General features: G+C 52.4%; 1 protein-coding gene across 1 annotated transcript in view; it reads right to left on the bottom strand.

The window, feature by feature from the left end:
- Positions 1-4,495: 4,495 nt before the first annotated feature.
- Positions 4,496-16,636, bottom strand: part of ITPRIP (inositol 1,4,5-trisphosphate receptor interacting protein) — a 24,346-nt gene continuing 12,205 nt past the window's right edge. The window contains 2 exon segments of the mRNA XM_026447321.2: positions 4,496-4,702; positions 4,705-6,340. Coding sequence (XP_026303106.2) covers positions 4,679-4,702; positions 4,705-6,340 — 1,660 coding nt within the window. The 3' untranslated portion in view covers positions 4,496-4,678.

The following is a 16,636-nucleotide window of genomic DNA, read 5'->3' as shown; positions in this document are numbered from 1 at the left end:
GGAGAGATCACGGCTCACTGCAGCCTCTGCCTCCTAGGCACAAGCGATGCTCCTGCCCCAGCCTCCTGAGTAGCTGGGACTACAGTTACACGCCACCATGTCTGGCTAATTTATGTATTTTTTGTAGAGACAAGGTTTGCCATGTTGCCCAGGCTGGTCTCAAACTCCTGGGCTCAAGCGATTTTCCTGCCTTGGCCTCCCAGAGTGCTGGGATTACAGGCATGAGCTACTGCACCCGGCCAGTAAGCAGCTATTTTAAAGAATAAGGTAGAGCCAAACGTTCAAAAAGATAACCAAGAAGAATTAGTCGGTATGATGCCATTTATGTAAAAAAGGACTAAAAGGATGCATACATATATAAATACACGTGACGCATACACAGAAACATTTTGGAAGGATACACAAAAAACTTCATATTGGTTATCTCTGGGGAGTGGACTAAGCAGTCAGAAGTGGGACCGTTAGTCTGTTACTTAATTTTCCTGTTAGTACTTGAATTTTAAAATTATGACTGTATTATTGCTTTTATGTTTATTTTTTACACAACAAACTAGTTGTTTAAGCAAGCTATTTTTGGATGGCAATGAGAAAAGTTAACTCTAAAAGATGCCCCTCCCAGGGGCAGGGGTGCGGCAAGGCGGAGTGGGGTGGAGAGGGAGGGCCCAGTTGAAAGCACACATTGCCCTTCACTCTGTGACTCTTGGCTCCCTCTGTTTTCGGTCACTGGCCAAACCAAACAGCCTTCCAGCTTTGTCCCATGAGGTGGAGACGAGACGGACCACGAAAATGTTCTGAATCACAGCCTTGGGGTGGCTTGAGTTAGGACTTCCTGGACATTCACCGACCACTGCCAGCTGCCACCAACCCTGCTCTGGCAAGCCATGTACCCTACAGCACGGTACATGGATGACACTGATCACATAGATAAGGACTCCATAGTTTGGGGGTGAATCAAGTTATTGTCTCACTCAAAACCCACCAATGGCCCATCTCTGCTTGTTGTAAGGTCCAAATTTACCTTGTATTAGCATTCAAGGCTTTCCATGGCTCAGTCCCACTCTTACCTTTTCAACCTCATTTGCCACGACTTCTGAGTGTATGCCAACATATACACCAGGACTGCCTGGGTTGGAATCTGGGCTGTGCTACTTACCACTCTGACAGTCGGTAAGTCACTTGCCCCTTCAGTGCCTGTTTCCTTATCTGGAAAGTAGGGAGGATAAGAATAGCACCCGCACCATAGGACTGACATGGAACTGTGTGCATTAACAAATGTGTGTGCGGAACAGTGCCTGCCATACAGTAGGTAATTCCCACCCTCACTCCATGTTTCTGGCCGGAATGCCTTTCTTGGCCACAGTCCTGGTCATTTTTCAGAGGCTCTATCTGGCAGCGCCCCATCATCAGGCCTTCCCTAATCACCCCAGGTACCAGTGGTTCTTGGACATCCAGAATCACGTGGGGAACTTGGTGAAGTGCAGATTCTTCTATCTAACTTCTCAGGATCCCACTGGAGTCTGTGACACGGCCCAGGAAGCTGCACCCAGGTGATACCCATATGTGTAGTGCAGGGTCACACTTGGAGTAGGTCAGTACTTGGAAGGCCACCTTCTGCTGTCTCTCCTAGGAAACAGGCTGGGTTCTATTCATCTTCCCATTTTCTACAATGTCTCATGCATGTTAGGCTCCTGACAAATGTTTTTGGACTACTCATGACCTGCTTGGGAGAAGGGCTCACCATCTTATGCCTTCCTGCCCTCTCTCTGATGCTTATGGCACTAGTGTGAATATGGGTGCCCACATGAGAAGTTGGTGGTATAGCTGATGCCACTTAGACCACAGATTCCAAGCAGGCTCACTGGCTTTTCCCAGGTCTATCTATCTTCCAATAGATCTGTAGGGAAAGTAGTCCACTTGGGTTTTCTTTAGCTTTCCATTAAGAAAGAAAGTGAGAAGCCTTCCTCGGCTAGGGGTACCATCAGTCACTTGGGGGAAATCTTTAAAAATCGAGCCTAGCCTGACCACTCCAGACTGGATTCTGAGCACCATGTAGGTTCGAGGTGGGGTCTAGGCAACGGACCAGGTTCTGCAGCTGATTCGGATGACACCCTTGATGATGCACCAGAGCACCACCCCAGGTTCTCAACGGGGGCTGTGCTTCAGCCAGGCATGCAGAGGGGCTGGAGCTTTTGAGGACATAAGGCCCTTCCCCAACATAACCAGCCTCTTGGCCTAGGGGCCAGCCCTATTCATTTCACCCTTGTTGTTTAGCAAAGCAAGTGAGTAGATGCTGGGGAAAGTCAAGCATCCTTGGGAAAGAGACTCTGGAGAAAGAGGGCAGGGTTGTCCTTAGTGGAAAGGCCAAAGTGTCCAAGAGGACTCAAAATCCTCTATTTAAAATACAATCTCTTCTCTAAAACCCAAAAGCTCCCTGTTAGTTCCAGTTCCTGTATTTCTCAGCTCACATCAGCTCTGTGAAGTAAGGTCTTAGGCTGGAATCCACCCTACAGCCAGCTTTCGAAGGCCCTTTCTGGAATTCGGCAGGCAGCACACAAGTTGCCTCAAAGACAGGGTAGAAATGTTCTGTTTTGTTATTTTTTAGAGTTTCCTGAAAGTTTAAGAATAAAAAGGGAGTGAAAGCTTCTGCTTTGTCAGTAGGAAATCCACCCCCCTGTCCCCAACTGTGCCCTGGGAGCCTCATAGATTTCCTGAAGTTAAAAACAAACACTGTGACCATTTCTACTACTTGCAAGATTTAATTCTTCCTTTAATATAAATAAGGCAGCATGAAACACCGAGAGCGCCACTGCTTTCTGCTTTAGAAGCAGCTTTGGTGCAGAAAAGATTCCCATTTCCCCACCGAGTTCTGTTGTCTCCATATAAACAAGAAGCCAGAAGGTTTTTTTTTCTTTTCCAGTGAACTTTCTCCTGGAAGCAAAGGAGAAGCTGTGGGAGGTCGAGGCACAGTTTTGGTTTCTGGAGGCTGTTTTTTGGTTATTGGGGTCTCTTCAAAGCAAAACGGGATCAGGATGAAGGGGGGAAAGGCATGGGCCATAAATAAATAAGGAAATTTGCCCCGATTCTACAAATGCATCTGATGGAATGAGGAGGGTGGGGCTGTGAGGGGTTCGGGGTAACTCCAGGCTGCTGTTAGGGACGCACTTGAGCTGGTTCATTCCCTGGAGTGCCCCGCAGCTGGGTCTAGGGAGAGGTAGGCCCAAGCACGTGTTCAGTCTAATTCCAGCTACACTGGAAGCCTTCCTACAGGTTTGGTTGCCCTGATCACAGCCGAGCTGCCCCACCAGGAATTAACCCTGGCTGGGCAAAGGGTCCATTTTCTCAAGCTTTCTGAGGCTGGTTGAGAGAACTCCTAGGGATGGGGGAAGGATCTCCTTCCTTCAGTTTATGGGGGAACTGGGCACCCCTGTCCAGTTTTTTTATGCTCTCTGGAAGGCAAGGCCGGCTGAAACCCTGGAGGGAGAACACAGGTATATTCTCGACCCTGGCCCCCTGCAAGGGTAACTGAAGTGATGGTGAGAGAAAATCTCAAAGGGCCAGTGAAGCCACAGGTGGAGAAGAGGCTTCCTGATCCCCCTGAACCAGACCTGGAGATGGAGCACCTCATCGAGGAAGTCCACTGTCTTACAGTAGAGACTTCGCTGCAGGACGCAGGGCCAGAAGAGGTTGAGAGGCTTGGCCCTGCACACAGCCTCTGGGAGTGCCATGGCCTCAGGCACCTTGTAGTTGCCAATGAAGAAGTGATAGAGCTTCTTTTCCAGCTGTCCTTTGCCACAGTCACCCTGTGTCTCTTTTTCCAGGTCAGCTTCTACCTTTAGCATCCGTCCTCCCCCTACCACAATGATAGTCAGAGACCAGCTTTGGAGAGAATAAAGAGAGGTGCAGGGCTGCTGAGCTGGCATCCAGTGTGGCAAATGACACCCACCATGCTTGGGATCCAGTACGTTGGGGAAAGGACAGCAGAAGGGGGTGCACCTGAGTGAGAAGTGTGGCTGGAAAAGTGGCTGGGTTTCTCTATGCCACCAAGTACCCATTTTCGTGGGACAGAGACGTTAGTCACTCAGGCCTCGAATTTATACAAGGTCTTTTCTCCAAATAGTATAAAAAAGTGGCAGCCATGGAGGGACCACTATTGTGCAGGATGTGGATCAAAGTTGGACATTCCCACACCTGTCCCTGTTAGTGCTTTGGCTGCAAGATGGTCAGGCCAGGGGCTCCTGGGAATAGGGGTGCTGGGTCTTAACACGGTTCCCTGTCAGCATTCTTGTAGATCCTCTGCTCATATTCAAGTACAGACTGGATCTGGGATGCAAAAAGAATTACACCCAATCCAACATTTGCATTGTCTCTAACTCAGGGTCCACAGCATGTTCTGCCGCCATCTTGGCCATTCATGGTGATCCAGAAGTAAACTGCAAGGGATCAGTCCCTAAACCCAAATAACAGCTTTACCAACAGATCCCAATGGTATGAAAGCAAACCAGCTTCCCGCTGAAATTCTGTTTCCTCTGTACTGTAGGGCTTGGCTTCCTGGCAGGCTGAGCACGGCTCCCACGAAAGCCCGCCTTGTCCCCGGAACAGGGCTGGCAGATGCCACCAGGGGTGTGAACGTGAGGGATGCCCTCATCTTAGCTCGAGGGCCCACATGCTCTATAAGACATCAGCTTTTTGGGGTAGGCTGGCGTGGTCTGAGGGGACATGTAGGGAATACTCGCTAATGAGCGCTGGGGCATTCTTGAGCATCTCATAGAAGGAGTCCAGTGTCTTACGGTAAAGACTTCGTTGCAGGACGAAGGGCCGGAAGAGGTTGAGGGGCTCGGCCCTGAGCACGGCCTCCGGGAGTCCCATGGCCTCAGGCACCTTGTGGTTGCCGATGAAGAAGTGGTGGAGCTTCTTCTCCAGCAAGCTCTTCTCCAGGAAGCAGAGCAACTCGTGCAGACGAGCGTCCAGCTGCCCCGCCTTCCAGTCGGCCGCCTGCCGGAGGAGTAGGAGGTGCAGCAGGGCCGTCTTCAGGTGGTAGCTGCTGAGCCCGCTGGGGCCGGTCAGGCGGCTCTGCTTGGAAAGCAGGAAGGAGGCTATCTGCAGGCAGCTGAGGTGGCAGGCGCCCTCGGGCAGTGCCTTCAGTGTCGTCCTGAGGAAGTGTCGCTCGTAGACAGCAAAGGACAGGAGCCAGTCTGTGCTGGAGGCTGGGGTGCCCTCAGAGGGCTCCCTGGGAAGGTGGGAGACAAAGTACAGGTCCGAGTCATCACACTGGATCACAGGAATCAGGTTGAAGGGCATGAACTTTCCTGAACGGAACTTGATCTTCAGGGACCCCGGGCTGTCCAGCTGGCCAAAGGCCAGGTCGAACTCGTACTTGTGGGCGATGCCGTGCCAGGCTCTGGTGAGGGCCGTCTGGAACCACTTCATGACTTGCATCGTGTCCAGGTACAGGGAATCTGTGGCACACAGCAGGTTCTCCATGTCGCCGCAGGGAGGCGCCATGCTGTTCCTGCCATGCAGGAGACACAGCATGTCTTCCCCAAGCTTGGTCTTGCCACAGATGCAGCTCAGTGTGTCCCTGTCAGCGCGGACCACCTTGATCTGGCCATAGCCCTGGCGATCCAGGGGCACTGAGCGGCCGGAGCACCAGAGCTCTGGGTGGAAGCGGTAGGGCTCGGGGGGTGTGAAGGGCACAAAAAGGTGGCACAGCAGCGGCCTGTCCACCTGCCAGTTCTCATACATGCTGTCCACGCCAATGAAGTCCTCCACCTCCATGTCGGTGTCCCGGTTGCAGAGGCTCCTCAGGGCTTCCAGCAAGTCATCTACGAAGCCTTCCAGGAACTCCCGGGTACGGGCTGCATCGGCCGTGGCCCCCCGGATGCAGCGCTCATGAAAGTGGCCAAGCGTGGCCTTGTTGGGCAGGGTAAGGCCCTGCAAGGGGGCACCCCCCAGCCCAGGCAGCTCATCCTCCTCACTGCCCAGGCACTCAGGTGAGGGCCCCTCCTGGTGGTCCTGCCGCCACACCTCGATCATCAGGAAGAGGATCATGCAGAGGGTGCTCCAGAGGTCCCATGTCACACGTGTCTCATTCTGCTGCCTGCCTTCCTCCGCCACCTGCTCCAGTGCCTCCTTCTCGGCCGCCAGCCGAGCCACCTCCTCCTCCAGGCGCAGCTGCTCCAGCTGCAGCTTCTCCTGGTGCGCCTGCATCTTGCGGATGATCTCCTCCTCATTCTCAGGGACCGTGGCGTTCTCCCGCGGGAACAGCAGCGGATGGTTGATGATGGCCGTCACTACTACCAGACACACGCGGAACAGCCCCATGGCCATGGTTGGAGCTTTCCTGGGAACAGCGGGAGACAGATGGTTACACCAAACTTCCCTCAATGCCACTTCATCCCTGGACCCTGCACCAACCTCAGCCCCTCAGGGCTGATTAAGGTCTTAGTTCTCCCACCTAACCCATTGAGAGCTCCCTGCGGCTGCCTCAGGAGCTTCAGTCTAGCCATGGAAGAGCCCTAAAGGCCTACCCTGGGGTAGACATCTGTTTTTGTCCTACTCAGACATTCCTGCATGGCAGCAGCACGGCACTGTTCTTGGGGACCAACCCTTTTCTACTACCAGTCCTTATGGCCAGGGCGAGGATATACCCACCTCCAAGCTCCTGGGATGGGCTCAAAACCCAGGCCCAAGACAATCAGACATTCTGCTACCCAGCTACAGCTAGAGCGATTGGTTCTGGGGTGAGCATTTGATCCAATTTGGACCAATGAGAGACAGATGTAGGGTGTGTTGGGCCCAATGGGAAGAAAAACTCATCCTGTTGCTAGTTTGGTTGCTAGGTTGCTGAGGGAACAGGATTATACCTGCAGTGGGCTCTGGCAAAGGGAGCCCGCCTAAGAAAGACACCAACATAGAGGAAAGCAGAACTCCCCCCTCCCCACACTCAGCTCTGCTTGAAGGCATTGCTGTCTGAGCTCTTTAGTCATACTGAAGAAACCCTTTTTAAGTCAGTTTGAGTGGCCTTTCCACCACTTGAAATCAAAATAGTCCTGAATAAAATATCCCCTTCTCTCCCAAGTGAATGTCATCTTCCTGCAATACAGTAAAGCCTAGTGGTTAAGGGAGAAAGGGCTAGGTTCCAAACCAGCACTGTTAACTGAATAGCTGTGTGATCCTGGGCATGTTAACACACCTCTCTGAGCCCTGGTTTCCTTACTGCACAAGGGGAAAGCAGTAGTATCTCACAGGGTCACGGTACTGATAGATGCAATGATACCTGCAAACTGCCTGGCCCAGTGACCAGTGCATAGCACATGTTCATTGAATAATAACTTTCGGAAGTAGATTGGAGCCCTTATCCTCCTCTTCTGTAAACATCTCCTTCTGACCTGGAAGAGCTTACCCCAAATTCAGACACACTCTCCTGGCTTTTGTCTTTCCCCAGGACAATACTGGTGACGACCAGAGAGCAAAGAGTCACTAGTTTCTTCTCACCAGGCATCTGAACTTTAAATCTGACTTCTTAGCTGTGAAAGGAGGCACCCTGTTCCCCTAGGATAAGTGAATTTTTAAGCCTCAAGTGACTTTTGGAGAAAGGCTAATCCCTACAATCTTTGCAAATCAAAGTGTGGTTCATGGACCAGCAGCTGCAGTATCTCCTGGGAGCTTGTCAGAAGTGCAGAATCTCGGCCCCACCCACACCTACTGAATCGGAATCCACATTTTCATACCATCCGTATAAAAATCTGAGAGGCACTGTCTTACGTTGCAGGCCTTACTTACACCCTCTCCTCTCCTCAGCAGGAACCCTGGGACTTAACAATCTGCTATTTCCACATTAAACTACCCCCCTCCTTGCTTGGGACCTCCGCGAAGGAAGCAAATGGCCAAATGCAAATCAGTTGAGGTCCTGAGGTTGTTGAGAGCACAGGGCTCTTCGTACCATGCCCTGGTGCACGCCAACACTGGCTGATAGGAGCTACTGTGCCAGCCTGAGCCCCATTCCCTTTGGCTTGAGCCCCTGACCTGGAATTTGCACAATGAAATTCTTGTCCTAATGGTGCCTAGGACAGGGATTTGTTTCCAGGTAGATACCTCTGCAGGTTGTCCCTAGCAAGTGGCAGGATGGAGATGGACTGAGTTGGCTGCTGGTCACGCCTAGACAAAGCTTGCTGCTCAGATGTGACTCAGACATTCCACCCCATACACAAATGGACAGGTCTGCAGGAACTAAAAGGGTTGGCGAGTGGAGAAGGTCCATCCTCCACCCTGAGGATTCTCAGTGTGGGCCTCAGAGGTGAGCTCTGAAGCGCTTACAGGTTTCCACTGGAAGAGGAAAGCGGGGACAGGATAAAGTGGAGGAAGTCACACTGCAAGGTGGGTGGGGTAAGGAAAAAGTGCAGGGGGCAGCGAGCCAGCTTTCCTTCCCCAAGCCAAGGAGCAGCTTGCCGGATAGTGGCAGAAACAGGTCAGCTTGGTTTCTACATTCGACAAACATCAACAGAAAGTTTTGCCAGGGAGGGTCCAAGGCATAACTAACTGCGAGGCTGGGTGATTAACATGGTGAGAATGTTAACACAAAGGTGGAGAGTACTCATAGCAGAATATCAGGCAGCAGCCAGTTAGGAAATAATTTGGGGGGTTTTAGGGTCCTTCAAGGCACCTGGATCACAGGCAGCCACCTTTGGACACAATGGGCCTTCACCAGTCACAGTAATAGCCCAGACAACCACCTACCCAAGTTCCGTGTCAACTCAGGGCAGGATGCCACGAACAGGGGGAGTGGGGCCGTGGCCAAGCCCTATGGTTGGGAACCCTCCCTGTGTCTACGCCACACTTCACGGTGCTACTTGCTACATCCTCATTCCTGCCAGAGGAGGAAGAGCTGTAAGAGCCTCCTTGTATTGGCGCAGGCAAGGTTCAGAACTCCAAACCAACTGAAGGGACCAACTCTGTGTGCAAGGGGAAAAGAGGATAGGCTCAAGAGGAGACAGACTGGGTCAGAACCCAGTACGTGCACCTACTGGAGGTGACTTCGAACAAGTCACTCCACTTCTCAGAACCTCAGTTTCTTCATCCGCAACATGAGAATAATCATATCTGCTGTTATAAAGCTTGAACGAGATAATACATGTAAAGCACTCAGCAACATGCTTGCCCCTGAGCAAGTTTTCTTATAAAAGAAACTGTGATGGGATGGAAATACGCAGATGACCCTGCCTGCTGGGGTTCAGGGTGGAGTGTGCCACAGACGCCCCTACAAGGAACTTTGGCAGGAGGTAGGCAGCAAATAGTAGCACTGATAATTGTAGGATTACAGACAAGACTCAAAAGAAGCACCAGGGAAACAGGGCACCAGCCCGGGGAAGGACTGCAAGGAAAGGGGGCCTGGGCTGTAGACCCAGCAGATCTGTGTTGTAACCTTGAGTGACTATGAGTGGATCACGCAGCTTCTGCGCTCCCACGCTTTCCCTGTGAGAAGGAATTAATAACACTCCCTCCTTCACAGGGATGTTGGGAAAGGCGAGTGAGATCATATACCTTGGGTGCTTAGCACCGTACCTGGCACAGGGCAGGCTCCTTCTCCTCAGCATCCACCTGCTTCTGCTTTCTCACCTGCTGAGCACAGCAGCCCTGCCCGAGCCCCAGGCGCAGGGAGTAAACACACGCTCGAAAGTGCTCTGAAAGCACAAGATGTTCCGCTGCTATTTCTCTTTCTTGGCACACCCCTGAGTCCGCCCTGGCCCCCAGCAAAGGGGAGAAGACTTCAGAGCCTGGGATCCTCCTGCAGGTCAGGGGTTCCCTCTGACTCACTTTCTGACGTAAACCATCTTCCCACTTCCCCGGATCAGATCCCAGCTGTCATTTGGCTCCTCGTTAAACTCTGCACAGGCTGGCTCTGTCTGCAGCACCCTATGGGATAGGACAGGCTGAGGCAGAGAATAGGGCTGTGGCCGCTCAGGGCCCACTAGATGGGGCTCAGTTTGAAGCCTCTGCTACTTCCTCCTCCCAAACCCAGTCATAGAAACACCGCCCTGGGGACCCCAGGGGTCAGAAGAACCTCCTGCAGGCCAACGGGATTCCAAAATAAACCTTAAAAACTAGTTGATGCCATGATGGGAAGGAGGAGCCGACAAACCCCGTTATACCCTCCTCCCTCTGGAATTCAGGCACAACTGACCAGCATTAACATTAAAACAGAGATCCTAAGAGTGACAAAACAGACTCTGTAGCAATAAGATACTGAATTTCAACGCAATATAGCATCACATGAGATAGCAGGCCCTGAAAGAAATCAAAGTATTTTACCACAAAATATAATTTCTTGGACATATTTTGAAATGGCCCTGCAAAGCTGTCTATTGTCGGGAAAATCTACATTCTGTACAGAATTTCCTTCCCTTTCCAGGTCTCTTCCTGATTCAGGAGAGATTAACTAAGAGTCTGGCACCTTTTTAGGTCTGACAGACATGTACCATCTCCTTTCTCTGAAACCCACTTCCTGGGACTTCATCTCCATAGTAAGAACCGTGGTCTCCATGTCCCTTATCCCAGACACTCCTTTCTACTGATTCCAGGTCTTTAGATAATAACTTACTTAACTCATTCAACCAACTGCCAGTCAGAAAATCTTTGAATCCACCTGTGACCAGGAAGTCACTCCTTGCCCTCACTTCAAGTTGTCCCATCTTTCCACACCAAACTAACATATTCCTAACATAAGCATTGATGAATGTCTGCCTGTAACTTCTGTTATTTTTGTTTTTGTTTTTTTTTGGGGGGGGGGGCGCTGGGGGAGTAAGTCTCATTCTGTTACCCAGGCTAGAGTGCAGTGGAGTGATCTCAGCTCACTGCAACCTCCACCTCCCAGGTTCAAGCAATTCTCCTGCCTCAGCCTCCTGAGTAGCTGGGACTACAGGTGTGCCCCACCATGCCCAGCTAATTTTTGTATTTCCAGTAGAGACAGGTTTTCACCATGTTGACCAGGCTGGTCTCAAACTCCTGACCTCAAGTGATCTGCCTGCCTCGGCCTCCCAAAGTGCTGGGATTACAGGTGTGAGCACCTGGCCTGCCTGTAACTTCTGTCCCCCTAAAATGTGTAACATCAAGCTGTAACCCAACTGTCTGGGGCACATGTTTTCAGGATCTCTTGGGACTGTGCCTCATGCCTTGGTCACTCAGATGGGTTCAGAATAAATCCCTTCAAATATTGTATAGAATTGACTTCTCCACAAAAGGGAAGGAAGCAGGGCATTCTGACATTCAGAGACAGGACGGGTAGTGAGGAGCCTCTCACAAACCATGGATATGTGTATATGTGTGCATGTACTTGCACATACCAGCACATGCCTCCCCAAAGAGTCCCCTACTCCCAATTCCAAGGATGTCTACCTCTGCCTTGGCCCAAAGTTCTCACCTCTACCAGGCTCTCCCATACCTGTGGTCTGAGACATCAGCCGGTGGGTTTGGCTTTGAGAATAAACCTGTGTCACTTGGCGGGTTTTTTTCTGTCTGCTTGCCAGGAAGCCGGCAGGAAGCCTGCCTGCTGAATTCCTCTCCACCTCCGCCCTTGTCCTCAGAGAGGGGCAGCCCATGCAGTTCACAGCTAAAATTAGCCTGGCAATGCTGGGGTCACGGGGCGACAGGGGCTGAGGGAAGACGGAAGCTTCTGGGTGGCCCGGACAGAGGGCTGCAGGTGGCTGGCCAGGACCAGTGGTTTACTCAGACCCTTACTCTGAGGCTGGCCAGAAGCCAAGACCCTGGGGGAAATCCAAGACGGCTTCCTTCCTTCACTGAGGTCCCTCACTCCTGGGCAGCACTCCCTACCATTGCTTAATCCAATAAACACCACAAAGCATTGTCTAACAGCCATAGCTCTCCCCTTTCTCAAGCCCTCACTAGGATGTACTGGGCACTGCACACACTGACCACTGTAACCTTCTAAGAGGTGGGTGCCATCCCTGTTTTGCAGATGGGTTAACCAAAGCCCAAGAGACAAAGTCATTTTCTAGCCACAGGACTAGAAAAGCCATAGCTGGGCTGAGATTCAAGCTTATTCTCTCTGTCTTTGCCAGCAAAGTTCAAGTTTTTCCACTGTGCTACATGTACGGAGCACATACTGAGTTCGAGGAACATGCTGGACGCTTCAAGGCCTGCGATGATGAGTATGGCCTGACCCCTGGTAGCAAAAGCATTACAATCCACGTAGGAAGGTAGACAGCCACTACGTATGGAGTCCCCAGACAGAATGAGATGTGGGGCACAAAAGGCACTTGAGCTACAGGCTGCAAAATGCAGAGGAGGGAGGGAGCTTCCTTCCTGTTCTCTGAGGGCCTCTCCTTGTCGGGCACTCTCCCTGCCCTCACCTGTTGGGGAGATGTGGGTGTGCAACCCCTTGGCTCCACCTTCACCTCCTCCTCTCCTTCCAGACAGAATTCCTACAACCAACCAGGAATAGTAGGAGCCTGTGTCCAGCCCCACAACTTGTTCATCACACCGCTTTTGCCCCACTGCCCACCTCCTCCCACCGAGAGTTGGCTGACCATAGCCTTAAGCAGCAGGGGTCAGGGTTGCAAGGATGCCGAGAAGAAGAGGAAGTGTGGCAAGCCCAGAGCCGCAAATGCACCCTTTCCGCCTACTTTCCAGGACCCATTTTCTTGGCCGCCCAGTATTCCCTCTGGGACAGTGGTTCTCAACCTGCTTAGCAGCAACAGTGCCACCTGGCAACTTGTTAGAAATGCAAATTTTCACAGGCAACCTCAGACCTGCTGATCAGAAATTCCACGGCTGGGGCCCAGCATCTGTGTCTCAACAAGCCCTCTAGGTCATTCTAATGCCCGCTCATGTTTGAGAACCATCCCTTCCCAAATCAGGCATCCTCTGGGTAGGAGGGTGGGGCTCCTGCAGTGTTGCAGCAGCCCACATCCTGGAAATTGCCAAGGGCTTGCCCAGCACGCAGCCTGACAGATGCAATTAGCTCTGCTAATTACAACAGCAAAAGAAGGCCTGGCCCTGGCGTCACGTTCAGAGCCAAAAGGAGCAGCTGATAGGTTTCCTTTACGAAATGGAATAAAGGACTGGCTGACGGCAGGGGAGGGCACTTTTAGCCCAGGCCTTGGGGGTGACTTGGGTCCCTTTCATTCTCTAGGTTCTGGGTCCTCCAAGAAAGAAGGAGCCAAGGGAGACCCAGACTGCCATGAGTTTGGGCTCAACTCCTTACTGTATCCTGGCCTTGTGCTGCAGTTTCTCAGCCCCAGCTTATGAGGTACACAGTTGTTGGGGGAAAATCAAGCCAAAAATTTAAGCAAGTCAGAATACAGAGTTGAATTTGGGTTTCTTTATTTTACAGAGGTAGAAACTGAGGCCTCAAGAGGAGACACGCTAGGCCTGGAGGGTGGGTGGAGTGGAACAGGCAGGCTGGGCATCACCCCGTGGACCCTCCCAGGGAGCACCTGGCAGTGATTCCAGCACAGAACAGGGGAAGGGTGGTGAAAGGTGATGATTTTTCATGACCAGCCATTTAGGAAGCAGGTGCCCGATACCAGGCAGGATGCTAAGTACTCTGCATGTGTGTTGTCATTTAACTGTCACAACCTCATTTAGGTAGTCACATTAAAACTCTCACAGATGAAGAGACTGATGTTCTGGGAAGGTCACTGGGTGGCCTCTAGGATTTCTGAGTCTGCAGTGCATGACTGAATGTGAGCAACACCTAGGCTGAGTCTGCCCCTCCCTCTGGTCTCCTTCTACCCCCTCAAGGGACTGATGGAAAACTGAATGAGTCCCTTCTCTTCCCCTGCCTGGGGGCACCTCTGCAGCATCATTGTCAGTGGTGACCACCAAAACTATCCAGGTCAGCTGTCCCCCGAGCTTCCCAGGCCTTAGAAAAACCAGACTATGAGGAAGGAGCATGAGCTCTATCCTGAGTCTTGATTTTAGAGTTTGGAACCCATGGGCAGGCGGTCTGAGCCATCGTGAAACTCTCCTCCCATGGCCCAGTCTACTTGTCTTACCCCAGATTCTGTGCTTCTCTCTAGCAGGGCTCATGCCACACGCTGGAGTGACACCAGCTTCCCAAAGCACAAGGCCAGCTCAGGGCCCCTTCTCCAGGAGCCTGTCCCTGGATCTGGCCTATCTTGCCCTTCCTGGAACTCCTGCAGGTCAGGTCACCTTCCTGCTCTTTACTATGTCACCCACCAGTCCCTGCGTTCCTACCTACAGTTCCAGCATGGTCAAGAAGCTGAATGTTCTCCTGCAATCCCCAGGGTACCACGGGGCTGGGCACACTGCAGGCTCCCAACATGGAAGTAGGAGCTGACTTATCGTACATTGGGAGGAGGTGGCTGGAGGCAGATAGAGCTGTGGGAGTGACATGTCTCCACCAACTCCCTCCTTGTTGCCTAACTCAGGACAGAGGACACAGCACAAATGGCTCAGTAACACCGGCTCTGAATGTGTCACTGCTCTGCCTGATTGGCTCCCATCCTTCCAGGACAGTGGGAGAGGAGGAAGGCCTTATCCCAGCAAGTGCAAGGCCTCAGAGCTGCTCCCACCAGGGCATCTCTGGCTGGTTCCCTCTTCCCTTGCACTCCAAATGGGGACAGGAGAGGGAATATAGGGGGGCAGCTGAGCAGACTGGGGCTGGAGGCTGGGCCCTGGAAGGGGAGGGAGGGACAGGCAAATAAAGGAAGTGAGGAAAGAGGAAGGAAGAGGACCAACAAAAAATCATTGAGAAAGTAGGTGGAAAGGGTGCGTTTGCAGTTCTGGGCTTGCCGCGCTTCCTCTTCTCAGCATCCTTGCAGCCCTGACCCTGTGCAGTCACCTGACCCCTCTCCCACTGAGCAGGACCATCATGTTGGCCAGCTCACCTTCCCCAGAACTGCCAGCCTGTGGCCACTGGGCTCCTTCCCTTCCTCTCTCCAGACACCTGTCTCGAGGACCTGGGCTGTAAAATCAAGTCTCTGGGAGGGCCAGCCCGCAGCGGGGCTGCGGTAGACAGTGAGAGGAGGGGACACTGGTCAACTGGATGGCACATGCTTCGTCTGAAGGAGTGAGTCCCCGTGCCACACATTCTGTGCACCCGGAATGGCAAGATCTTTTTTTCCCTAAGAAAAGCCACTAATCTGGACTTTATCAAAATCCTCTCATTTTTAAATGTTGGCTGCTATTTCAAAAATTTTTTAAAAACCATGTGAGCAACACTGGGTGCAGTGGCTCACACCTGTAATTCCCAGCACTTTGGAAGGCTGAGACAGATGGATCGCCTGAGCTCAGGAGTTCGAGACCAGCCTTGGCACAATGGTGAAGCCCCGTCTCTACCAAAAATATAAAAAAATAAGCTGGGCGTGGTGACCCATGCCTGTGGTCCCAGCCACTCAGGAGGCTTAGGTGGGGGGATCGCTTGAGCCTAGGAGGCGGAGGTCACAGGGAGCTGAAATAGTGCCACTGTACTCCAACTTGGGTGACACAGTGAGACCCTGTCTTGAAAAGAAGAGAAAATGAAATAAAATATGTTAGTGGCCAACCAGAGCCTGTGGGCTCTGGTCTGCAACCCCCCATGAAGCGTTCCTCAAGGTAACCCCTAACCCGGGACTCTCCTTACTCCTACCCCATCAGCAACTACTCAGCAAACCCACTATTTCCTCTGAGTCCATGACTTCCTGAAATACCGGCTCCACCTTTCTCCCCAAACCTAGGCCTGACTCTACTCCTGTGCCTCCTCGTTGGCCCCAGCAATCACACTTGGAATAATCCTAACCAGCACTTATGAGGGCTGACTCTGTGCCAGGCCTTGTAGGAGCTTAGTGTAAATGCCAGAGCAGATTTTCTTCCTTCCCCACAGCCTCTGCAAGGACTAGAAGAAAAGAGAAAGAGGCTTTGTTGGGTTGGCATCCTGGTAACTTTTTTTAAGTCCCTCCCTCTTCCAAGAGTGAGTCTTGAGGACACTTAATGCTTTGGGTGGGGGGGACCGGGCACCCCCTGAGTCCAGCCAATGTGTGCACATGCGGACAGCAGAGGCTCACCTAAGCCAAAAGGCCTAATGGTGCCGCACTAAGGAGCACTTGGTATTAGAGTAAGGTCTGTGGGCCCCAGGAACCCTGACTGCCCCTCCCTAACCCAGGGGAGAGCGCAGACTGACTGAGTGGGATGCTGGGCTCAGAAGCACCCAGGGGTCAGTCCGGACCTTGGTGAGGTGGGGCAGCAGGACAGACAGCAGAGAGGAGAGAGCTCCAGCCCAGTGCCCACCTGAGGTGGCCCTACCACCGAGCCGGTGGGGAAGGACACACGGGGCAGGAGCTGCCTTGTTTGCTCCAGCGAGCCTCTGTTGTCTGCATGTGAACACGTGGGCTACACTCACAGGAGGTGCTGCTCACACCTGTCCAAAGCATTAAGTGCTCTGAAGGCCCACTCTCAGAAGAGGGAGCGGTTTCAAAAAGTCACCAGGATGCCAACTCTATCCTCAGGACTGGGTCATGGGGGTGGTCTGCCAGCCAGCAGAGACACAGGAAGGACAGAGGGCTGGACTCTGCCGACTCTGGGTGGGCGAGCCACATCCTTCCCGTTCCCGCTCCTCCGCCGGCTGAGCAGATGGAGAAGGCAGGAGAAGGCAGGAGAAGGCAGGAGAAGGCAGGAGAAG

The sequence above is a fragment of the Piliocolobus tephrosceles genome, chromosome 9 (assembly GCF_002776525.5).
Source record: "Piliocolobus tephrosceles isolate RC106 chromosome 9, ASM277652v3, whole genome shotgun sequence".
NCBI classification, from domain to species: Eukaryota; Metazoa; Chordata; class Mammalia; order Primates; family Cercopithecidae; genus Piliocolobus; species Piliocolobus tephrosceles.
Note: the sequence above shows the minus strand (reverse complement) of the source record. Positions and strands in the feature narration are given on the sequence as shown.